Source organism: Telopea speciosissima, chromosome 4 (assembly GCF_018873765.1).
Source record: "Telopea speciosissima isolate NSW1024214 ecotype Mountain lineage chromosome 4, Tspe_v1, whole genome shotgun sequence".
NCBI lineage: Eukaryota > Viridiplantae > Streptophyta > Magnoliopsida > Proteales > Proteaceae > Telopea > Telopea speciosissima.
Genome location: NC_057919.1, coordinates 16,331,654 through 16,357,485, shown reverse-complemented (window position 1 = coordinate 16,357,485; position 25,832 = coordinate 16,331,654). Strand labels below are relative to the sequence as shown.

The 25,832-nt window shown below is 41.1% G+C and overlaps 1 protein-coding gene across 2 annotated transcripts in view; it reads left to right on the top strand.

Moving 5' to 3' along the window:
• The first annotated feature begins 5,575 nt into the window (after positions 1-5,575).
• LOC122657486 overlaps positions 5,576-25,832 on the top strand; it is a 31,696-nt gene continuing 11,439 nt past the window's right edge. The window contains exons 1-5 of one of the 2 annotated variants that reach the window (XM_043852201.1): positions 5,576-5,974; positions 6,481-11,446; positions 11,537-11,725; positions 15,276-15,390; positions 24,478-25,534. In XM_043852201.1, the coding sequence (XP_043708136.1) occupies positions 5,751-5,974; positions 6,481-11,446; positions 11,537-11,725; positions 15,276-15,390; positions 24,478-25,534 (6,551 nt within the window). In that variant the 5' untranslated portion in view covers positions 5,576-5,750. The remainder of the gene's footprint in view (positions 5,975-6,480; positions 11,447-11,536; positions 11,726-15,275; positions 15,391-24,477; positions 25,535-25,832) is intronic. The other variant, XM_043852200.1, reaches the window with a different exon arrangement.

The following is a 25,832-nucleotide window of genomic DNA, read 5'->3' as shown; positions in this document are numbered from 1 at the left end:
TGGACTCCAATTCTAAATAGCTGAGAATTGACTTGAAGAAGGAGAAAGAAGATGAATGACGTGAAATGGAAGACGGAGGTTGGATCGATCATCTGGTTTTTATGAGAGTGTAAGTAGTAGTGTCACTTTAACTGAAAATATTGAAATTTGTACGAGAAATGGAATGATAGCTTTTGAAATCATATTCGGACTTAGCTCGCCACGTACGTACTTTGACCCAAAACCCAACAAAAAGAAAGAAGGGAAAGAAATTTGTTTGTTGATATGCTAATCTCAATGGGGTCCAAAGCTTCTGTAGAGTAGTTTGGCTTCCTTTTATCAACTTGATGACTCCATAGTTCTTAAAACAAGATTAATCAGCAGTGGCTTTTCGAGTCCAGATCCTCTTTTCTTTGGGTTTTCTATTGAAACAATCATTAAAAAAAAAAAAAAATCTTTCCGAGAGCGTGGTTTCTGTGCTAGACACAGGATGGAGCAAAATGACTGTCCCACCTTATAAACGGTGGACATCTCACCCCTGTTGATGTTTCTGCATATGCTCCCATTGGTCATGGCATAGATGCAGGGGCCACACACCTAGGTAGAAAACTCTCCCCCCCCCTTCCAAAAAAAAAAAAAAAAGAGGGGGGAGGGAAAAACAATCAATTTTTTTCAGTCCAATATTAGAAAATGGACAGAGTTTTCCTTAAGCCAGAATAAATGGGTCACAACGGGGCTTCAAATGCACGCAAGACGGTATTGATCGATAGGGTATTTTGAGGAACATACTAAAATCCTTTAGGGATTTGTGAACCCTAGGATGATGTAATCAAGTTTTTTGAAATTAGGGCTTTCTTCCCATAAACCTCTCACAAGACAAAACAAAAAAGTACAAAATTACAAAAGGCTTCACTAGGGTGTGGTTCATAAATTCGAAGAGGAGCTATTTAACTAAGGGTTCATGAAAATTCCATATCATAACACTTGAGAATATCATTTTAGGCTTGACCGGACCCTAGTAGTTCTTTTAGCTCCTTCAATCAGGATCATCACTCCATACTGAGGCATCCTCAAGCTTCCATTGAACATTGTCATACCACCTCAAACGACATTCTCGGAGTTTGTAATTGATCGGAGCAACTCCCAAATCAGCTCTAATACATTCATTTCTTACTTTATCCTTCATAGTTAATATCCTCATCTCTGCAACACATAGCTTATCTATATGACACTTCTCAACTGCCTAACATTCCGCCCGATCATAGCTGGTTGAATAACAGTCCTGTAGAACTTTTATTTAAGCTTTAAAGGAATACGTTGGTCACACAGTACTCTGGTCGCACATCTCTAGCCACTTCATCCATCCCACTTTAAGTCTCTGTAAAACATTATTATCTATGCCACCTTCTTTATTTATGGTTGACCCCATATATCTAAAATAATCACTTTGCGGTCTCTCTCTCTCTCTCTCTCTCTCCTCTCAATTTTTATCATGTCATTATCTATCATAGTGTGACTAAAGTTACACATCATATACTCCATTTTTAATCTACTAATCTTAAAGGCTCTTGTTTTAAGGGTTGATATCCACATCAATCTCTACCTTATCGTTGATCCTTGCTTTAGTCTCGTCTATGAAAAATGATATTATCGGCGAAGAGGATACCACGCGACCTCGTCTTGAATGCTCTTGACTAATTCATCCATAATTAGTGCAAACAAATATGGCCTTAGAGCCGATCTCTAGTATAACTCAATCTTAATTGGAAATTATTCCTTGCTCTGACCTTCCACAGATCTCACACTAGTCACCATGCCCTCATACATATCTTTAATTACATCAATATAATTACTCGACACCCCTCTCTTCCCAAGAATATGTCGGGATTATGTCTCTAAGGACTCTGTCATAGACCTTTTCTAAGTCAATAAAAACAAAATGAAGATTCTTTGCTCTAACTCTACATCTTTCCATGAGCTTCCTCAATAGATAAATAGCTTCTGAGAAAAAAAAATTTTGAAAACGTTTGAACTCGAGCTGAAAAAGGTAAAGGGGAAAGAATGCCAAAAAAAAAAACCAATTTAGAGAATTTGGTGGGCTTTCACACACTTGGAAGACGGTTATGAATTAAATTTTGTATAAGACTTTGGTGGGCTTTCTAGCCTTTCTTTAGTTTTATTCTGGCCCATTTGTTCTCCTACCCCAACTCGCTTGTTCTGGGTGGACTGATTCCAGATGAGGTTGCGCGCCTACCATTTGTTTCAGTTCTCGAACTTCAACACATAATTCATCGATGCTGCTATTAACTATTTGTTTTGATTCTTCAACTGTGATATTCAATTCATCGAAACTATTTTATTCTTGATTGATGGGGCTAGGCTCAAACTGCTCCATCTTTGATATACCCTAGGAGTAGAAAGAATGTTTCGGATTAACCCATAACCATTGTAAGGAGTACCATGGTTCGTGATCTCGGTATCGGCTGGATTGATTCGGATTGGGATCGGATCAGCCAATACGGATTGGGATCGTCTAAACTCGGGCAAATATGACACTTTTGTTCCTGTTTTCTTATTAAAAAAATTAATTTTTTTACATTTTTACCCTTGTCTGTACAGTTGGATCGGATCGGTATCGGGATCGATCTCGACTGATACCAATTCGATCAGGCCAAAATCGGCCGACCTGACCCGATCCGATACCTCAAACAATGGTAAGGCCAGTGAACAACAGGTGATCAGGGCTTCCCCTCCTCGATCTTCTCGAAATGGTTTGGAATCTGTTCCCTTCTTTTGGTGTCTGAAAAGATTTGGAGTTACCACTTAAAAGAGTGTCTAATGCCATGTATGTTTATTGGTCTTGAAATTTTTGTTGACACTATATTGAACCGGACCGACTGTGAAGCTGGAAAGGTGTTAGGCACCTCGATTAGTTCGGTTAAACTGTTCTATGGTATTTATAATTAAGAAATAAAGCTTTCTAACTCATACGGAAAAACGACATTAAAAAAAGTAAGAATTTGAAATTTAAACTACCCTACCTAAATAAGAAAAGCATAATATTTACAAGGGAGAAAGAATGCTACCTGATCATGCGCTAGGCATGGCAACCACGCTTAGACACATAATCGCCTTGGGGTATTTGGAAATGACTATCTTGCCCCCATGTAAAGATGGAAATTTCTAGGTGCTCCTAGTCGGTTATGTATCTAGGCCACACCTAGCGCACGACGGGTAGCGTTCTATTCCTCTACTTACAAAACTTGTCTTGCTATAAATGGAAAGTTAGCATAAATGGTACTAATCAAATCTAACTTAAATAAAAATAGGTTATTAAAACCTTACCTCTTACATAAACTCAGTCGCGCTTCAAAAAGAAAGTTAGTGGCTAGCAAAAATCGTAAAAAAAATGTAAAGAAGGCTATTTATCCCCTAAATAGAATGTTATGCATGAAACAATTATGGAAGACTCCAAAAATGATGGGAAAAGAATTCTATCTAACATGTTATTATAGTATAACATTAGAAAATTAATTTTCAGGGATTTTGTGAAATTCAAATTAGGGAAAAATGGCCAAATAATTATAAAAAAAAACCCCTCCATGCAATTGTGCTCTAAAATGAAGAATAAATTCAAGGAAAATAGTTTAACAACTTAAATTGATGAAATTTCATGGTGATGAATATAACCTAATGAACCTATTGATGGTAGAGATGGACAGAAACAATATAAAATTCTATTTTTTAATATACAAACCCTAAATTTGAAAACTAATACATAACACTAACTAGAACTCAAAAGAAATGCTTAACAAAATAAAAATTATTTTAAAAAAAAAACACTACATGAAGAATTAGAGAATTGGGATTCTCCGTAAAAGGTAAATATTGTAACGAACGACCAGAAGTACATGGTTGCATTGTAAAGGATGGGATTACTCCGACTACTGATACGGTTAGCTAGTCTATCGATCAGTAAAATCTTTTGCCTAGAACATTTCCTCAGCTTCTAGGAACAAATTTCTTGATATGAACATTGACAACTTGCCTCAAATAAACCCATCAAATGCTGTGGAAAAGGCCAGACCTGCATAAAAGCACACCAAAATTACATCAAATAAATGCCCAATAAAGGAGTCACATTTGACAACTTTCAATAGATTCGTTGCCAAGGGACTGAGCAACACGTTGGGTTGGACAAGAAACAATACCACTTAAGTTACCCTAAGGGATCAGCTCAGTTGGCAAAAGAAACTCCTCAAATAAGAGGTCATGAATTCAAACCACCTTGGTGCCTATTCCCCCCCTATTATTCAAGCTCTTAATCCCAAAAAAAAAAAACCCACTTAAGTTGTTTTTTTTTTTTTTGGTAAATACCACTTAAGTTGTTTGTAGTTTCACAAACTTGGATTGTTGCAACTAATACAATCACAAAATTTTAAGTGAGACCCAAGAAAATAAGAGTTTGAATGGCAACGTTAAAAAAAAAAAAATTGATGTTTTTGTGTTTTTTTGGAATAAATTTGGAACAAAATATGTCTGTGACGTCTAGTCTGTTTTTTTAAAAACACATTTCTTGATCATTCGAGAAATAAATTGAAAGTGGTTTTTAAAAAATAAAATTGAGCAACAAAAAATACCCAACTTAAACGAGTCTTGACTCTCACTCTTGACTATTGACTCTCCACCATCACCACTACTATTAATCTAAAGCATCTTAGGCGATGATAATCAAGGTGTTTCGAAATGTTTTGAGACCCAATTTTATAGCTCTTGAGGTTCAATTCTTCACATCTATAGGATTAAAATTGATTAAAATGAGTTTTTTAAATAATTTGAAATTTTTTTTTTCCATGTAAGTAACCTGAACCAAACCTCTTGAGGCAAAGAATGTCATGAGTACAATATTTGGATACTATTGGATTTTATGAGTTTTGGTTGCATTCTATTTGTGTATGAAAAAACTACAATGCTCTTCTTAGTGCACCACCACCACATTGTTACCACCACCATCACCATCTGCACCTCCACCTCGGCCACCACCTTCATCTCTACCGTCGCTACCATCATCACCACCACTTGACAAAAAATATACTTCTGTTAATATGCATTCCATGTGTTTCTGTTCTTTTTTCGTGGCATAAATACTTTTTTCCTAGTTTTACCATAATTTTTTTTTGGGTATAAAGTATCCCAAATTAACAGAAGAACAAAAAAAATTGAGAAACAGCCTCTTCGCGTGACGGGGGTAAGGCTACATACAGTTTAACCCTCCCCTGATCCTGTAGTTGCAGAAGCCTCATTCATTTAGAGCGTTGGAGCATTGGAACTACCTCTCTCCCATTGTCCCACCCCAACAGAGAAGGTGGGATGGGATGGGAAGGGCAAGGGGTCATTTCCATAGGGGTGGAAGAGAGACAAACTCAACCGGTGTGTCTAGCCATCGGATTTGATTTTTGAGGGGGTTGAACGGTCTTTTTACACATAAATGCATTGTTTTGTGTCGAGGCACAGTAACGCTAAACACGCAAGCGGTTATAGCGTTCTTTTTCCAAAAAGTAAATAAAAACCAATAAGATATATGACGTACTTTGCTTCTTTTTCCCTTCGATCTTATAGGATTTCAATAGTCGGCCGTCTCCGGTTTTAAAAACCTTGAAAAAACCGAAGACGGAGATGGTGTCTCAGTCGGGCTCGGGCTGTTGTCCTATAATTTTGTTGCGGTTTTGAATAGAAATGCAGAAGCGAGAGAGGGAGGGACGAAGAAAGAGATGCAAGGTCTCCAGCACCAGCAGCAGCAGTTGGCAGCTCTCCTCTCTGTTGTCCTCCCCAAAGACAACTCCTCCTCTTCCTCCGCCTCCGAAGACGACGACTCCGCCCGTCTCGTCGCCCTCAACTCGCTCCACCGTGCTATTCTTTATCCTACCAACACCTTGCTCGTCGCTCACTCTGCCTCTTTTCTCTCCCAGGGCTTATCTCAGCTTCTTTCCGACAAGTAAGTTCAGTTCCTCAACCGATTCCTCTTCTCTTCTCTCTTTCGCTATCTCTTTATTCCCTTCGTTTTGGTCGTACCGATTGGAATGGGCGGTTATTGTTTACTTCTTAATTTAAACGAAGAGAACGAGCTCTCTGATTCATGGATAATGCCGGATTTATTCGTGAGTCTCTCTGTTGCCTAAGCGTAAATTTGGGATTGAGTTTAGCACGCAGGGAACTATAACCGACCTTTGAAATTCTATTTATTAAGACTATGCACGCTCTGTGCTCGCTTGGACAAATTGAATCACTTTAAATTCGAAATCATCCGTGTAAAAATTTAAACATGCAAAAGCTATTGCTTCGTCCTAAAGTCTATACCACACTACAACCGATACACCAAAAAAATAGAAGAAAATTGAAGGGGTGGGGGGCAGAAGAATTCATTGCTGCTTTCGGCTCTGAAGTTCAGCTTGTGTCTATTTAATGTAGGATTTACATAACTGTTGACAATTTATCTCTCAGGTCCTATTCAGTGAGGCGGGGAGCGGGTATTGCCTATGGTGCGCTGTGTTCTGTAGTTTGTTCAAGCCTTGTAACTCCCAACGGAAGGCAAAACCAGGTTATAGCTGGTAGTTTAGTGGACAGGTTCATCAGTTGGGCTCTGCCACTGCTAAGGGATGTCAGGGTTGGAGATGGGATGGCCGAACTGGCACTGGAAGGTCTCCGGGAGTTTCTCAATACGGGAGATGTTGCCGCAGTTGAGCGATATGTTCCGCCAATTCTCAAAGCATGCCAGGAACTTCTTGAGGATGAGAGAACCTCCTTGAACTTACTCCATCGATTGCTTAGTTTTTTGACTTTGATATCACTGAAGTTTTATAGGTGCTTCCAGTCTCATTTTGTTGACATAATTGACCTTCTTCTTGGGTGGGCATTGGTGCCAGACCTTTTGGAGTCTGATAGGGGCATTATAATGGATAGTTTCTTGCAGTTTCAGAAGCATTGGTTGGGTAATATGCAGTTCTCACTGGGACTGCTGTCGAAGTTCTTAGGTGATATGGACGTCTTACTCCAGGATGGGAGCCCTGGAACCCCACAACACTTTCGGAGATTACTTGCTCTGCTATCTTGTTTTTCAACAGTCCTGCAGGCTACAGCTTCTGGGATGCTGGAAATGAATTTACTTGAAACAATCAGTGAACCGCTGTCTAGAATGATTCCTCAACTATTGGCATGCCTCTCCATGATTGGCCGGAAATTTGGGTGGTCAAAATGGACCGGACAGTCCTGGAGATGCTTAACTTTATTGGCTGAAATTCTGGGGGAAAGGTTTTCCTCATTTTATTCAGTTGCTATTGATATCTTGTTCGAAACTTTGAGGGAGGAAAGTTCTGTCCAACATGTAGGCTCTGGCAAGGTTACAACCTTACAGGTTCATGGGGTGCTGAAAACAAACCTCCAGTTGCTTTCTCTACAGAAGCTTGGACTCCTGCCGTCATCTGTTCAGAAAATACTGCAATTTGAATTTCCAATTTCTCAGCTGCGGCTGCATCCGAATCACCTTGTGACAGGAAGTTCTGCTGCCACATATCTTTTCTTGCTTCAGCATGAGAGCCATGAAGTTGTAGGACAGGCAATGGTTTCTCTGCTTGAAGAGCTGGAGCTATTAAAGGGAATGGTTGGGACAATTTGGGAGTGTAGGGATGTTGCCAGTAGTGTAACAGATTATAAGCCTTATTCAAAACTCGAGTTATTTTCGTTGATTAAGTTTGATTTGAAAGTATTGTTAAGCTGTGTAACATTGGGTAGTGGTGGGACTCGTCTTGACCAGCCAGCAATTGCTGCTTCCTGCAATGAGAGGTCAGTAAAACTGACATCATTTATTTTGGAGAAACTGAATCCGTTCGACTTACCTATTGAAGGGTGCATTGAATTGCAAGCCAGTGTTGTGACGGCATTGAGCAAACTTAGTGAGATTGAATTCTTAAGCAAGTGCACCATAAACAGAAGTTCTGTCAACACAACTCTCATTGATATAACAGTTGAAAAACTATTGGATTGTGACGACTTCAAGAATGAGTATTCCATTGTGGTTAATGATTATTTGAGGAAGTACAGTATGATCCTTGTTAAAGCTCTTGATGTTTCTTCTCCCCTTGCTGTTAAGCTAGAAGGTTTACGATGGATCCAAGGTCTTTGTGAGGCTGTTCTAACTGTGACGGAGGATTTAGTTGCTACCAAGTATTTTTATGCAGTGGGTGGATATGTTTTTGTTGGTGGTCATTTGATTTTCACTATTTTGAATGCAGCTACAGATCGGGAGCTGAAAGTGAGATCTCAGGTTGCATCTATATTGGAAAGTCTGCTGCAAGCGAAGCTTATTTATCCTGGACATTTCTACTCCATTACTGAAGTTGTCCTTGAAAAACTTGGTGATCCTGATGTTACTATTAAAACTGCTTTTGTCAGGGTGCTTTCCCTTGTTTTGCCTCTGACAATGTATGCATATGGCTTGTTTGATAATGAAATGGGTACTACATGTAGAACTGGTGTGCTTAGGTTGGGCAACAGATCATGCTTACACTGGAAGCAAATATCAGCACTCAAGCAGCTGCCAAGGCAATTTCACTCGCAGCAGCTTGCTTCCATTTTAAATTATATCTCACAGAGATGGAAGGTGCCTCTTTCCTCTTGGATCCAACGTCTTTTTTATAGTTGCCATGTTACAAAAGACTTCAGTTCCAACCAGCTCGAAAACACAGGAAATGTTGGCCTATGGATGGACATAAAAGTTGAGGGAGATATGCTGGATAAAATTTGCTCGGTAAATAACCTGGCCGCTGCATGGTGGTCTGTCCATGAAGCAGCTAGATACTGTGTCTCTGTCCGCCTGCGAACCAACCTTGGTGGTCCCACGCAGACTTTTGCAGCCTTGGAGCGCATGCTTCTAGACACGGCACAGGTGCTACAGCTAGACACCGAGCAAAATGATGGTAACTTGAATATTAGTTTTTCTAGTACGCACTTGTTACCCATGAGACTACTATTGGATTTTGTTGAGTCCCTGAAGAAAAATATATATAATGCCTATGATGGTTCTGTTGTTTTACCATGTGCTACCCGCCAGAGTTCCTTGTTCTTTCGGGCTAACAAGAAGGTCTGTGAGGAGTGGTTTTCTCGCATCTGTGAACCGATGATGAATGTTGGGGTTGCACTGCATTGTTATGCTGCTACAGTTCATTATTCCACATTGCGCTTACAGGACCTCAGAAATCTAGTGGCTGCAGCTTTGAAAGACAAATCATGGGGCCAGGTATCTGAGAATCACCGCAATCTGAGAAGCAGATTTGCAGGAGATGTTTTGAGAGTCTTACAACATGCAGCTTTGGCTCTTTGCAGGAGTCATGAACCTGAAGCTTTGATTGGCCTACAAAAATGGGTTTCAATGACATTCTCTTTGGTGTTTGTGGAGGAGAATCAGAGTCTGAGTAACAGTGAAATGTTGGGACCTTTTTCGTGGATCACGGGACTTGTGTATCAGGCACAGGGGCAGTATGAAATGGCTGCTGCTCACTTTACTCATCTGCTTCAGACTGAGGAGACTTTGAGTTCAATGGGTTCTGATGGTGTACAGTTTGCTATTGCACGTGTCATTGAAGGTTACAGTGCACTGTCTGATTGGAAGTCTCTAGAATCATGGCTATTGGAGCTGCAGGTTCTTCGTGCAAAAAATGCAGGGAAAAGTTACTCTGGTGCACTAACTGCTGCTGGCAATGAAATTAATGCAGTTCATGCCTTGGCCTGCTTTGATGAGGGAGATGCTCAGGCCTCATGGGCATACCTTGATTTGACACCTAAAAGTAGTAATGAGCTCACACTTGATCCTAAACTGGCATTGCAGAGGAGTGAACAGATGCTTTTGCAAGCAATGCTTCTTCACAGAGAAGGAACGGTAGAGAAGGTGCAACAGGAAATAGATAAGGCCAAGTCAATGCTGGAGGAAGCCTTGTCTGTTCTTCCCTATGATGGATTAACTGAAGCAGCAGCATATGCCACCCAATTGCACTGCATTTTTGCATTTGAAGAGGGCTACAAAGTTAAAAGCAGCGGAGATGAATCCAAAGTACATCAATCAATTTTAAGTTCATTAACCCAACTCATGCAATTTCCCATTGATAGAGTTCATCAAGACTGTAATTTGTGGTTAAAAATTTTCCGTATTTATCGTACTGTGATTCCAACCTCCCCAATAACTCTGCAGCTGTGCCAGAAGTTGATGCATTTAGCCCGTAAACAAAGGAATTTAATGATGGCACACAATTTGAACAAATTTCTTAAGGATCATGTCTTGAGTTGTGCTGAGGGGATGTATCGAGATTTTCTTGTTACAAATATACAGTATGAGGGTATCCTGCTGATACATGCCGAAGACAAGCTTGAAGATGCTTTAATGGATCTTTGGTCATTTGTGTGCCCTAATATGCTTTCTCCAACAACAGTGTCTTCAAATGTTGACAACACTCTCAAGGCCAAGGGATGCTTGAAACTCTCAAATTGGTTGAGGAGGAATTCTTCTGATATGAATTTGGAAAATGTTATTCGCAAGATACATGCAGATCTCAACATATCAGAATCAGATGCTTCTCTTGGCAGAGATGGGCCCTCTGTCGGCAGTGGAGATGTAAACTCCAACATGAGCATCAATCAAATTCTTGAGGAAATAGTTGGTGCTGCTGTGAAATTGTCCACTCTTCTCTGTCCCAACATGGGTAAGTCGTGGCTTTCTTATGCCTCTTGGTGTTATAGTCAAGCCCGAAATTCCGTCCCTGCCCAACATGGTACCATTCTTCAGTCGTGTTCTTTGTCTCCCATTCTTGTTCCCGAAGTTCAGCCTGATAGGTTCAAATTAACAAAAGAAGAGGCATTAAGAGTGGAAAATATTATCTTAGAGCTCTTCCAGAAAATATCTGTTGCAAATGATGCTGGTGGAGAATGGATTCTCTGGTCTGATTCTCATGAACATTTGAGGAATGAGAACACTGTCAAGGCTTTAGCACGCCAAGTAGTAAATATAATTGAAGCTGCAGCTGGGGCACCTGGAATGGAAGACTCGGAGGGTGAGTGCCTGTCTGCTACTGTAACTTCTCAGTTGCAGTTGTTCTTTCTACATATGGATGCTAGCCTACAGAAAGCTGACATTTTGTCTTCAATTAATGAATTGGTTGATGTTTGGTGGACTCTAAGGCGGAGACGGGTATCACTCTTTGGTCATGCAGCTCATGGCTTTATGCAATACCTTTCACAATCATCCTCCAAGCTTTGGGAAGGTCATTTGGCTGGCTCTGATCTTGACCCCATGAAGCAAAGGACTGGAAGCTACACTCTTAGAGCTACTTTATATGTCCTACAAATTCTTCTCAATTATGGGGTGGAGTTAAGAGATACTCTTGAACCTGGTCTCTCAACAGTTCCTTTGTTGCCGTGGCAGGTGGGGTATTGTATTGTTGTAGCATTCTGCTCAAGTAATCTAACTAGCAAGAGATTCTGATAGCAGTGTTGCTACCGTATGTGTTTGTAGGATATAACACCTCAGCTGTTTGCACGGTTAAGTTCTCATCCTGAGCAAGTAGTTCGAAAGCAACTGGAAGGCTTGCTGATGATGCTCGCAAAGCTAACTCCTTGGTCCGTAGTGTACCCTACATTAGTTGATATAAATGCTTATGAAGGGGAACCTTCAGAGGAACTTCAGCACATACTTGGGTGTTTGGTAACCATCTTCCACTAATTTGTTTGGCATAACAGGAGTGTGCGTTGAATTTATTTTTAGTACCTTACCTTGTCTTTTTGTTTGTGGTAGAAGGTGGGGCTTTGATCATTTTGGAATTTAACTTCCCCATGTGTTATTTTATTGGCAAAAGGTAGGCTGGGTGGCCTGTCTATAAATTCCTGGCTCAAGAACATACCTTGTTGGGCCATGTGGGAGGTTGATGTGGCAATTCTGACCTTTTTATCTACGGAAAAAGGTCAATCGGTGCTAGCTTCCTTGATGCGAGCCTCCATTTTTGCCAATGCTTCCCATGCTTGAGCCTTGAAGGTGGCAAACTCCTCCTTTTGGGCATGTACTATGGTGTTGAGAGCATCTAGTAGGGACTCCTTGAGCTCCCCATTTGCTTTGCAACATCGAGTCTCTCGTTGACCTCGGACATTGCTAACTCCAATTGGGCTACATGTGGCTCCATAGCAGCCTCAATGTCAACGGACTGGTCTTTGTCCCTACGCTTCTCCTTGTTGTGATTGGCATTCCTTCCACGGTTCTACTCGCTCCCCATCATGTCATGCACATCCGAAGTGTTAGACATGATGTCCTTTCCCACAAGCTTGGCTCCCTCGCAACCGAAACTCTGATACCACAACTGTTACAGCCTTTGACCTTTCTAAGCAACTGCGCCGGCACTTAGTAATGTAGTCCTAGATAGGTAGAAGACCCACTAGGAGCCAGGTAAATCAAACCCTCACAAAGGTGCTGGCTGATTGGGACAGATTGGGGTATTTTAGGTCAAATCTAGGGTTAGGTTTATGTGAATAGGGTTAAATCTTATATGTTTTTAATGAGCAGGTCTAGGAGAAGCTAATAGGGTAGGTTTGAATAAGGTTTATACAAAATTTAAAATTTCAGAAATTAGGGTTAGGGTTTCGGGTTTTAGAATTTAGGTTAAAACTAGGGTTTAAACTTGGAATTAGGGCAAGGGGCTAAGGTCGAGTGCTAGGGGCAATGGGAAGGGTGCTCGGCTGTAATATGGTGTAATTCTGATGGCTGAATTGGGCTATACAGAATTTAGGGTTTTACAGAGACTAGGTAAATTAGGGTTTGAGTGGTTGGGTGGGGTTGCAAGTTAGGTTGAGTGGAGGAGGAGACGAGAGGGGGCTGTAGTTGAAATTTGGTTGAGATTGGATGGAGGAACAAGGATGGACAGAATTTAGAACAATTAGGGTTTTTGGGTATCAATGAGTTTTTAATGGAGGAGACAATGTGGATCGATTAGGGCAGGTGGGGCTTGGGTTGGAAAATTTAGAAGAAGAGGGGAATGCTGAAACAGTAAATAACTTACTGGTTTAAGGAGATCTTCAATGGCAGCAACCTTGAAGACAACTTTGAAGAAGAACCTCCAGATCTACAAGATGCAAGGAGTCACTGGAGGTCCACCAGTCCTTCAACCTTGATATAACTCACAAGGGGGGTCTTGATATGACTCACAAGATATTTCAGAAGAGAGAAACAGCAGCAGTAGCAACAGTAGCTAGCAGCAAGGAGATGATTTTTTTAAAACTTTAATTAGTGCGGGAGCCTCTCCCACGATTTTTATTAATAAGGGCCTAAGGGCCAAAATCCTAATACAATTTAAAATCCTCTCTCTTCCAAAATCGTGGAAGGAGTGTGACTTAATGAAATAACTCAAAGTTAAAAGTCCTAACTACCCCTATTAACTTAAAACACTTAAAACTCTTAAACTAAGAAGATTCCTCATCAACCAATAGGATATAAGATCGTAATAGCCAATAGGAGCACTTCACTTAAATTAGACTAACTTAAATTAAACCAATTGGATGCAACCAATTTAAACCGGTTCAATTAATAACTTAAAAATAAAACTAAGTATAGAACTGAAATAAACTAAGTATAAGACTATACTACAACTCCTACTATGACCCTATGCTTAGGGTGGCTTCTTCAACTCGAGGAGGCTTGAATCTACATCACTTAGCACTCACACTAGCACAAGCCAACCTTTCACCACTAGCAAGGGATTTAGAAAGAGAACTTAGAGAACACAACAGAGAGTTTGAGAGAATGGAAGTGTATTGCACCAAGTGAGCTTAACTTACAAGATTTGCTTTCTTGGTAACTTGGTGGATGGCTTTGCCAAATGAGGCAACTCCTATGTATGGGCACCCATCTCTACAAAGGATCACTAAGATGCTTATACTTGTCTTCCATCTAATGGCTAGGGATGTTCTAGCTATGGAGGCTACCTTCCCACCTCCTTTGGGATCTTGTTGGGGGTCTTAAGTCAAACTAGGGTTTAACTTGGGTCTTCAGTCACTTTTCACAGGTATGGTTTTATGATATACTTCATATTCTTTTAGAATATGGAACAAAAGTTGAGTAGTTCTTCGGAAGCTTGGAGCTTTAATTATGAAACCTTAGGTGGGTTTTCCTCATCCTCGCCCTCCTCTCTCTCTTTTTCTTTTTCCGACAAAAGTTACTGTTCTTGGGCGTAGTTTATTCTTCTTCTTGTATATTTTCCTCTTATGTCTTGAACCCTACCTTTTTTTATTGGGATAAATTTCTTAAATAACTTCATTCTCCCTAAATAACCATCTAATCGTTTATGTTACTAATCTTCCTTCTTTGCTGATTCCTTAAGCTATATTTTAGCCTTAATCTCTCTTTATATGTTTCCATATCATATATCTCTCCCTGCTATATTCCTTTTACTCTCTTTTTATCTGTTTCCATTCCATAGATCTCTCCCTGCTCAATCACCTTTTAATACCATAGAAATCTGATAAACTTTTCTATACAAGGTTTCAAGAATCAGTGTCAAATTGGTTAGATTGGCTGAATCATATCAGCCTGGCTCTGGTCCAATCCCTGTTGATCTTCCATTGGCATAGGTCAAGAGTCAACCCGATCTAATCCCAAGTGGCAACAGCAAAATCATTGGTCTTATATCATGCCATTGACATTGTATGGGCTAATTGAGTCAATTGAAAAGTCAGTGCTACTTTGGTGACATTTTACACTATGCTTAAATCTTTTGCTATCACTCATTGTGTTTTCTTGATTTAAAAAATTTAAGGATTTTTAATTGATTGTGATATGCTGGTACATACCTGAATTCCCTCGACCTATTGTGGGGAGGTTTAGTTCTTATCTGTCTATTGCACAGGCTAATATTAGGGAACAACCAGAACGTTGATATTTGGGGAGTTGCTGTTTTGGGAACAGATACAGAATACTCTTGGACTAATTGAACCTCTCCATAGTGAATGGTGTTCCTTTTCAGGGCAAATGAAAGTAATTGGGGAACTTGAATTAAAAAATGGTCTTGCTTATTACTCTTAAGTCCACCTCTTTATATGTCTGCAGATCACATGAATTAGCAACCTTCTTTCCTAATTTTATCTTGCATGCCTTGTGGGATCCTATTAGTTTTGAATTATGATGCTTGATGGTATTAAAATGATGTACCTTCTCAATTAGAGTCCTGCTTATGGGCACATGCAAGTATTCTAAAGTGTATGTTGTTGTGCAGAGTAAGCTCTACCCCAAATTAAGTCAAGACATTCAACTTGTGATAAATGAGCTAGGGAATGTAACTGTTCTCTGGGAGGAGCTATGGCTCAGCACACTTCAAGATCTTCACACAGGTAGCCTCCTTACGAGGTTTTTTAAGCTACTATTTCATGGTTCTGTGTGTTCTGCCATAGGCGTTGGTTCTATGCCATGTGGCAGCTTGGTGCTTAAACCACAGGGGCAGGTTGTCCACCTCACCTTCTACTTATATGTCAAGTTTCAGCCTCATCGAACTTATCCTCACGTAGAATAGAAAGTCTAAAAAATTGGTTGAGATTTTTTTTTTTTGAAAAGAAAATGTACATCACTAGGGGAATTATCTATACATGGTGGGCTATATAGTTGAGATGGGCCAGATGGGCCATGAAACTTGACAGTTGACACATGGGCAGTCTAAGGAGCAACCTATATATCCAATAGTTAGAACATCCTCCACATGGTAGAAAACCATGGGTGAGTATCATTTCCATTGTTGTTACTGTTATTGTTGATTAGTAACACAAGTAAAGCATATATTCTATGTGATGTCCAAACCACATATATGTTGTCTTCAATTTTTTCGCTGAAGCATGTTGGACAGATGTTTGAGAGAAGAAAAGGTAAAAAAAACTTTAGAAAGGGTCTCAGATCTTGATCAATAGGGAGTAGTTGAAATTCTTCTTTATTCCTTTATTGTCAAAAGAGAGTGGTTACATAAATTGTTAACTGAAAATGCTTACAAAAGAATTACTTTGCCTTTTAAATTAAACTTAACTAAGGGAAAAATTTATTGAAGAAATCAACATGCAAAAGGAGGCAATTGAAATTGTAAGTCTAATTGGTTTTCTTTGTAAACCCTCTTAACCCCAGAAAAAGAGTATAATTCTAACAATCAAGGTTTTATGCCCCGAAACTTCTAGAAAGCCCTATTTTAGGCCCTCTAAACATAGTGGAACCCTTAGATTTTAAAAAATCATATCCAAAATGGTAGTTTGACTTCGGACCCTAGAGTTAGTGTACGCTCCTGCTGTATGCATTCTCTCTAATATGGCCTATTCCACACAATATTTAGTACTAAAACACATGTAACTCAAGTAAAACAACTTACATATGCATGAGGAATGAATAGACATAAAGAAATAAATCATTTCATAAATCATACATCATACATGGTTCATTACAAAGAGTCAAATATATCGGAGTCAACAATACAAGCAACTCACCCCTATGCCCATCCTAGAGTCCTGGTACCATAGTTGTCAAGGCGTCCAGGCGCCTTGGTCTCCTAGGCGGGCGTCTTGTTGGTGTCGCCTTGATTTTTTACCCTCTCCAGCGCCTTGGGTCGCCTAGACGTCGTGACAACTATGCCTGGTACCACATCAAGCTTCGGGCAGTATCAAAACCACTAGAATATTGTTGCTGCTGCTGAATCAAGTTATCCTCTGAATGTATCACAGAAGTTGGCAATGTCATAATATGGCATAAGACATGCTCGAAGTCCTCCACAACAGCCCTATAAATGGAATCGCCATCATACTGGAGGTACCTTAACCTGGGGTATAGATCTCGGAACCACGAGGAAATCAATCGAGAGCCACTGCTACTAGATGGAGCTTTTGGAACTGGCACCGTCATGTATGGTTGGGGGCCCGGGAACGAGAAGATGTTGTCCACAAATGATGACCCAGTGTGTGATTGACCCTCATACTCAGAGGATAATGACAATGAAAAAGCTAAACTGCCTATAGCCATCATACCCAACATAGTCAAAACCAGTGCTCCCTGTGTAATATGATGGTACATGCCACTGCCCCCCATGCATACTACTCTTCTCCAGACTTAGGCCTCCAAGAGTGTCAGTCAAGCTCGTAGTATCAATGTCCATGGACTCCATGCTATCATCCTCCTTAGGTGGTGGTATGAATCAGCGATCCAGGCTTCTCGAGTAGCTTGAATGTGTGGGGGGCACGTGCACTATGGTCAGCATCCTGTGTGGCATGATCGAACTAACTCTCGCCTGTGAAGCAGATCGGCTTCGGCTCCGGCTAGTGGTACCCCTCCCACATCCCTTCAAATCTATCACCCCCATCACCACCACCATCATCACCATCATCATTATCATCACCGCCATCAGATGGGGACAATGTGCGATTGTGGCCACTATAATGCTGATGCAAACCCGAGAGAGTAAGCAAGCCAAGATCGAATCTAGAAGAGAATTTTGATCTGAATCTAGTTTGAGTGGGTTATGGGTTGATGGAGGTTGATGGAGGGTGGCTGCAAGGAATGGGTGATGGAGATGATGAGGATGATGATAGTTGAAGATGAAGGCATATAGGTGGCAGTCTAAAGTCCGACTAGTTGCCCAACCGTCAGAGTCCCACACTCTCATTGAGGTCACGATCGAAGGAGTCCCACCTTGATCTCACTGGAGTCTCACAAGCAAAAGTTCTCAAAGAGGATTTTGTTTTCAAAATTCTGGATTGCCTTTGAGAGCAGCCAGGTCTTGCATTGTATAGAAATCTTGAGTACATCACAATAACATTAAGGGACTCTTAGAATTCCAAAATCCCTTTGGAATTGCCCATACATAGATAACAATTCCTAGACATTGAAACTATCCCCAAGACCTAGAAAGTTTTTCCCAAGACATAGGAACTACAAACAAGATATAATAACTACTAAGCTAGGAAAACTAAAAAGACTAATTAGTACTACCTAGGAAAGTAAAACTCACTACATTAACCAACCTAGGAACATGAAAAGACAAACTAAGAATACACAAAGTCTTCTCAAGCAGCTGTTCCAAAATAATGGACCCAAGTGGACCAAAAAAGAACTAATATAAAATAAACTCAGCAGGGCCTGGTTGGGACACCAAGGACCTGCCTGCAGCTTAGGCTGGTGGTGCTGGCCTTTGGACCAGCATTTGGCCCAGGTTCTGGAAAATAACCTTGTGAGCAAATTTCTCGCTGCATCAAATGCAACCAGTCAACGTCCTCAATCATCATCCCTGTAAAGCCTAAGACTCAAAAGGTCTGGTTGTTTGTGAGTGAACATGCCCCTCTCGACTCTCGAGACGCCATAAACTCGTTGACATTAGTACCCATCTAACTAGCTATCTCGGGGTCGGGCTTACCCCCAGGTCAATCCATGACAAGGTCTCCTTGATTTCTCACCCACTCGTATTGGGGATCCTCCTTAACATGTGACTCCACCTGGAAAATGTTGGCAAGCTCGATTGGATCTTTCTCAAGTTAGGTGCATCACTCCCATAGAGCGCCCACTATTCACCTGCATTAGAGTATTAAGGTTATTCATGTTAAGTGATTGTACTTGGTACATATGTATATGAATTGAATGGAGACAAAATAACAAATAATGCAGTGGGCCTACCAGAATCTGCGGTTTTTCAACTAGACTTTGTGGCTGCATGATTGAATGCCCCAAGAGCATCCCTAAAGGTCTTTATCTATACTCCTTGGCAATGTTTGCATTAATACAAAAAAAATCGAGTAATTACATTCTTTATAAATACTTAACAAACTACCAAGTCTCACTTCATTATTGCTCCTCGACTGTACAGTTGGATTTGGCTCCAACTTTGGCACCACATCTTCCACTGCATCTATCAGTGATTGATCCATCCCAAGTCGACACTTGTATTGGTACTTGGGATTGAGATAATATGTTGGGAATGATATAAAGAACTTGTCAATGCTTGTGAAGATGTGAATGGAATGTAAATTGACTTAAGTACCTTAAAATAAAAATATAAACTCACCAGCCCTATGCAGTGGATGCATCAAGTGCTTCTCCCAACTATCCTCAACAATCTTCAAGTATGCCCTCCCACCATGTGGTAGCATTGCTCTCACGTGTTCCTTCATCATCTATATGGCTGCATACTGGTGTGGCAAGGTACGCTTCTTCTTAGAGTCAATTATCCTCAATACCTTTACCATTGGCTCAAGTATAAGAACGACCTTCTTCAGGTCCTGCCAGAACTAGTCACTAGAGATGGTTACTTGTGCTGCCCTACCCTGTGGTGAACCTGACTCCCTCCAACTAAACCAATCCTCTGAAGCAAACATGGATCTTAGACCAACCATCTTCACCTCAAAAGTTCTTCAATGCAATATAGTTGGTGGCAAATCAAGTAATGCCAGACCTCACCAAATCTCGACCGCACTTCTCCCTTAGTAGCTGTAAAGCATATCCATTTTTGTAGGCCATTGTCGTCACTTGTCTTGCTCGTTCGACCACATCCACTAATATGGATTTTATTGTAAAATAGGGTGCATGGGTAGTTTAGTCATTATGGTCATTATATTGTAACTCTAATGTAGCCCTACTTTCTCTGCATTCTATTATAAATGAAGGGGCTAGTGTCAGTCTCGACACAAGTCATAATTTCCCAAATCCCTACATGGTATCAAAGCTGGGATCCATCTTGGGATCCCCCCAAGACCTAGTCCTCTCTCTCTTCGCCATACCTTGTGCCGCTGCCTTCATCTCTCTTTCTCTTTCTCTTCTCCATCCAATGCCGCCAGCAGCCACCACCACCACCTCTTACCTTCACCACGAGTCGCCACCACCTCCCGCCGCTACCTAGCACCGCCTTCTCTCTCTCTTGTGGTTCAGCCATTGGAACCGTGAGTTTGTTTCACCCTTGGTGGTGATTTCTTTGTTCCCACCAAGGGTCCCTTTCTTGTTTTTCCCTATGATGTAAATCGATTTGATGTTCTCATTCCAGATCTTTTTTTTTTTTTTTGGTGGTTCTTGCTCCACTTTCTATTGTAGCATGCTTCAATGATATTTTCCGGCATTGTTTGTGTGTTGAGATCAGCAGCTCTGTCAAACGGTTCGACTATATCAACTACTTCGGATGGGGGAAACAATCGTAATGATTTCCTTATGATTCCTGCTTGCTCCGTTAAACTTGATGGGAATAACTATTTGATGTGGTCGAAGTCTTGCTTTCTTTCAATCGACTCCCGTGGCTTTTCCAAATATCTCATGAGTGAGTTGGTGAAGCCTACGACTGCTGATGCGTCTCAATGGAAATGGAGTTCTAACAACTCCCTTGTGATGGCTTTTTTGCTCAACTACATGCACCCAAATATTGCTAAGGGGTATCTTTTGCTTGATACTGCTGCCCAGATCTGGAAGGCTGCCAAAGAAACCTATTCTCAGGTGGGGAATGCGCCCAGGTGTATGTACTGCGACAGAAAATCAGCAACACCAAGCAGCGGGAGATGCCACTCTCCCAATATTATTCGGAATTACAAGGTATGTGGCAGGAACTCAATTTTTATGAAGATTATCACCCTCTTTGTTCTGGGGATGTCTTTGCCTTTCAGAAACGGGAAGACAAGCTCCGTGTATTTGAAATTCTTGCTGGCCTGAACATTGAGTTTGATCAGATTTGGCCCATATCCTAAGTTGTGATCCCTTTCCTACTCTAGCTCAAACGTATTCTCTGGTTCAGTCTGAAGAGAGCCTCCGTGCTGCCATGTTACTGCCGCCTACTCAAGAGAGGTCTGTTTTATATTCTGGTTCTAAATTCCGTGGTGGGGGTTCTTCTAATCGTTACGGAGATCACACCTAACCTGTGAAGGAGCATTTAAAATGCGAATATTATGGTAAGGAACGTCATACCAATGATTATTGTAGGAAGCTTCATGGGCGTCCCGAGAGTGGTGGACATGGCTGTGGTCGTGGTGGTACTATTGGTGGTTGTGGCCGTGGTCGTGGTGGTACTACTGGTGGTTGTGGCCGTGGTCCTGGTAGTAATCCACCCATTGCACATCATACAGAGACTACTACTGAGGGTTCTACTGAGTCCCCTTTTTCCCAGGAGCAGGTGGAGAGGAATATCTCGGTTAGGAACATCCCGTCGGTCAATCACTACAGAGATAGCATCCGCCTTCTCTTCTTCCGCAAACTCCAATTCAGGTGAAGTTGGCTGAGGATATGGTTACTAAAGGAACCCTGTTTCGCCCTGACCATTGAATTCCAACAATTTGTCCCACATTTCAAAGAATTGTCCAACCTGATGAATTTAATCTGACAACATCCTTCGTTGGAATGTCAATTAATGGCCAAATTGCAGCACTTGGATTGTGGTCATTTCTGAGACGCAGGCTATAGTTCTTGGAGGGGAACGGAAGAAGATGTGAGATTGGTCTTTGTGGACAACAAAGTTGAAGTGAAGCAGAGTATCAGTTTTGCTCCTGTTGTTATTGTTGTTGATGGATTTCTTCTTATAGGATTGGTTAGGGCTTATGATGCAGGTCCAAGCAGTAGGAGGAAGAAGAAGCCTTGAATTTGGCTGCTGTTTTGTTTTTTCGTTGCAGCCTTTTTCCCATACTTAGTTTTATTTCAAGTGTTTAATTGTCTAGGGGCAAATTAGTCTTTTACCCTTTTAATTGTTTAGTTGCTCTTGAAGTCCCCTTAATTGTTTAAGTTGTTCTTTAAGTCCCCACCCCTCCATGATTTCTAATAGGAGGGCTGAGTTGTTTTGTAATTAGATTCAGACTTGGGATTTGATTTGAATCCTAATCTGAGTAGGATTTTGGCATTAGCTTTGATTAATAAATACCATTATCGTGGGAGGCTCCCCCACAGTTCATTATTCAAAAATTCTGCTTCTAGCTTTGCTGCTTTGCCTCTGATTGCTCTTTGAGAGCTTGCATCCTTGTGGATCTCAAGGTGGATAGGGTGGGTGGACTCCTGCGACTCCTTGCATCGTGAAGATCAGGAGGTTTCTCTTAATTACTCAAGCTGCTGCCTTTGGATCCTTCAAACCAGTAAGTTTGATGTTTAATTTCTGCATACACCTTCTTCCTCTCATCCTCCAACCCAAACCTCCTTAATCTGTCCAGCCTTCCCCTCACTTGACCTAATCTATAACCCCATCCATCCACTAAACCCTAACTTCCATTAAACCTGCAATTTTTCCATTAAAACCATAGCTTGGTTTTCAAGCAACCAAGTTCCAGCCACGTGATCCCCTCCAAACTTCCATCGAACTCCTTAACCATCCCCCTCTACACTCGATCCAAGTTTCAGCCTTTCATTCCTTCTCTAACCCCCTCATCACCACACACCATTAAAACCCAAAACCCAGAGATCGATAGAGCAATTCTGTCCTAATTTTGCAGAATTTTCAAACTCATCCAAACCCTAATATTCTTATACCATAATAACCTTCTAGACCTGCCTATTAAAGCCATATAAACCTTACCACCAAAATCTAACCCTAACCCTAGTTTTGCCCTAAATTACCCAATCCTACTCCAATCGGCCAGCACTGTTACAGATCCTGATTCATTGGTTTCTAGTGGGAGTTAATCCTATCTAGGACTACATTAGCTTATGATCTGGCGATTGGGAGGAGATAAGGCTGTTGACGCAATTGAAATGGCTGTCAAAATCAGAGAGACTGTGATGATAATTGGAATCTGGGGATAGAAAATCAGAGGGAGCCTGTTCTCCATTGTTGATTTATTGTCCACTCCTCTCTACTCTTGATAGTTTAGAGCATCAGCTCCTTCCGTATCCACAACTCATATAAAGCAATGGAGGCATCGATCTTTCTCTTAATATATTTATGGATTGGTGAGTAGACTCGATATTCAAAATATATCATCTAAAGCATATATAACACCACATATAGAAAGGGATGTAGATTATTTATCTGATTTGTAGACGAACCACAGTTGAAGACGGCGAACTCAAACACTTACAGTGCATCACAAACCTGCAGATACATGAAGAATCTTAAGGAATCGGTGGGTTAGAGTCATGCCACTGGTCACTTTCCTTAAGACTGTAGATGCTTCCTATGGTGCTGAACAGATTCTTGCGAATTAGCCTCCAAGTAAAACATCCCTGCAAGCACTCCAATAGTCATTGCACTTGCTTACTTGGCCACATCGGACACGTTTGGATTGTGCTCAGTCAATATTAGGAATGGAGTAAGAGGACCTCTCAAAACTGTGAAAAATGGAGGGAAGGACGAGAGAGAGAGAGAGAGAGAGAGAGAGAGAGAGAGAGAGAGAGAGAGAGAGAGTTTTTACACTTGTAAATCACTTAACAAGTGTCCAAAGACATCCTCTATATATATAGGAGAAAGACCCCTTGGAAACACCCTTCCCAAAGGGATGCGTATCTCCAAGTGAAACAAAGAAAGTGGCCGTTGCCGGTACCGAAAGTGCTCTGGACAGCACGAAAAGAGAGGTCTCTGGCACCGGCAACACACCAACCAGCCAACCACCGACTCCGGTAAAAATCGATCAACATCGGACAGAGCCTAGAAGTGTCGGAAGGGGTCTTGACAGATCTCAACACCCTGTACACTTTGACTGGCACACAACAGGTAACACTTGACGCCGACAGAATCGAATCCGGTGCCGGATAAGCCCAATCTGGTGCCGGCCAAAAAGAAAAACCAGATCAAGGTCTTGCCTTGCCACGCCATGTCCCGGCCCGGCTCGGCTCGCATGTCTGTGAAAACAAACCCCAGACCCCCTAGAGACAAGAGAGGAGAGAGAGCCTTCTCTTCAAGGAACCCTACCCTTGTAGTTTCCATTTCCATATATTAAGCTCCCTTCCACTTCCAATATGGGACTAAAGTTGTAACACTAAAGTGCTTTGCTAAAAAGCAACTAACAATGGGTCTTAGGTTCAAACCTTGTGGGAGACACAACCTAAACACTTTTAAATAGGTATGAGGTATTTTGAAACTTCAAATGTATAAAATACAACAGTCAACATACCAGCTACCGAAGTCTTGTGACTTGTTTGACTCTAAGATTATCCTGTTTGGCCTTTGAACAAGGGGGCAATGGTGGGGGCGGTGGGGGGAGTTGTAGAGGGCGAGATGGGGGTTGGGGAGAGGCTGTTCATTCCCAAAGGAAAAAAAAAAAAACCAGTCTGCCAAACAGTTTTAGGTTTTTTTTTTGGTTCCTGTGGAACAGAAAAACACAAGAAAATTTCCATGGAAATGTTACCAAACAGAGCCCTATATGTTATTTTATTTACCATTTCGAAGATGATATTCTCTCAAAGTTTAAAAGCATTAGTGGCAATGGCTAATTTTGTCTTTTGCTCTATGTTAACTTATAAACATATGTTTCACATAAAATATTGAAATCGATTTTTTTTAATGGACTCAGATGTGATAAGGCGAATAAATATGCTTAAAGAGGAAGCTTCACGGATTTCAGAGAATGTCACTCTTAGTCATAGTGAGAAGAATAAGATAAATGCTGCAAAATACTCAGCTATGATGGCTCCTATTGTTGTTGCCTTGGAGCGTCGTCTGGCTTCAACTTCTCGAAAACCTGAAACTCCTCACGAGATTTGGTTCCATAAGGAATACAGAGAACAACTGAAATCTGCCATCTTGGCCTTTAAGACTCCTCCATTATCTATGGCGGCACTTGGGGATGTCTGGCGACCATTTGATGCTATTGCAGCATCTTTAGCTGCATATCAGAGGAAGTCATCAATTTCTTTGGGGGATGTTGCCCCAAGGCTGGCATTGTTATCATCATCTGAGGTTCCAATGCCTGGTCTTGTGAAGCAAACCACAATATCTGAGTCCTGTGCTGGTCCTACCACTGATCTCCAGACCATTGTCACTGTTGCTTCTTTCTCTGAACAAGTGACTATCTTATCAACCAAGACTAAACCTAAGAAACTTGTTATACTGGGTTCTGATGGTGAAAAGTATACATATCTCTTGAAAGGGCGTGAAGATTTGCGTCTTGATGCTAGAATTATGCAGCTGTTGCAAGCCATCAATGGTTTTTTGCATTCATCTCCTGATACGCGTAGTTGTTCGCTTGCTATTCGTTATTATTCTGTGACACCAATCAGTGGTCAGGCTGGTCTTATCCAGTGGGTAGACAATGTAATAAGCATATATAGTGTATTCAAGTCTTGGCAGTACCGTATGCAGCTAGCACAGCTCTCAGCAATGGGTGCTGGCAATATGAACAATGCAGCTCCTCCACCTGTTCCCCGGCCAAGTGATATGTTCTATGGTAAAATTATACCAGCACTCAAAGAGAAAGGCATACGAAGAGTAATCTCACGAAGAGACTGGCCCCATGAAGTCAAGCGGAAAGTTCTTCTGGATCTTATGAAGGAGACTCCTAGACAACTTCTCCATCAAGAAATTTGGTGTGCTAGTGAAGGATTCAAAGCCTTCAGCATGAAATTGAAGAGGTGTCCTTTTATCCTTCTCAATTTTGCTTTTCTTTTCTCTTATGTTTTATATTATCCAGTTGGTAAAGAGTTTATTATTCCTTCGTCTCCCTCTGTGTGTTTATATGTTCCTATGGTTTAATGCTTTCTGTTGTTGTTAGATACTACTAATCAGGACATGGCAGTATGAGAACTATCTAAAGGAAACTTGATGTAAGACAAAACATAAAGAAAAAGAGACCAAAACATTGTCCATGTGAACAGTGTCACAGCCCCTTTTTTTTGTTTGGTGAGAATGTTCTTCGGAGAATCATGGGGG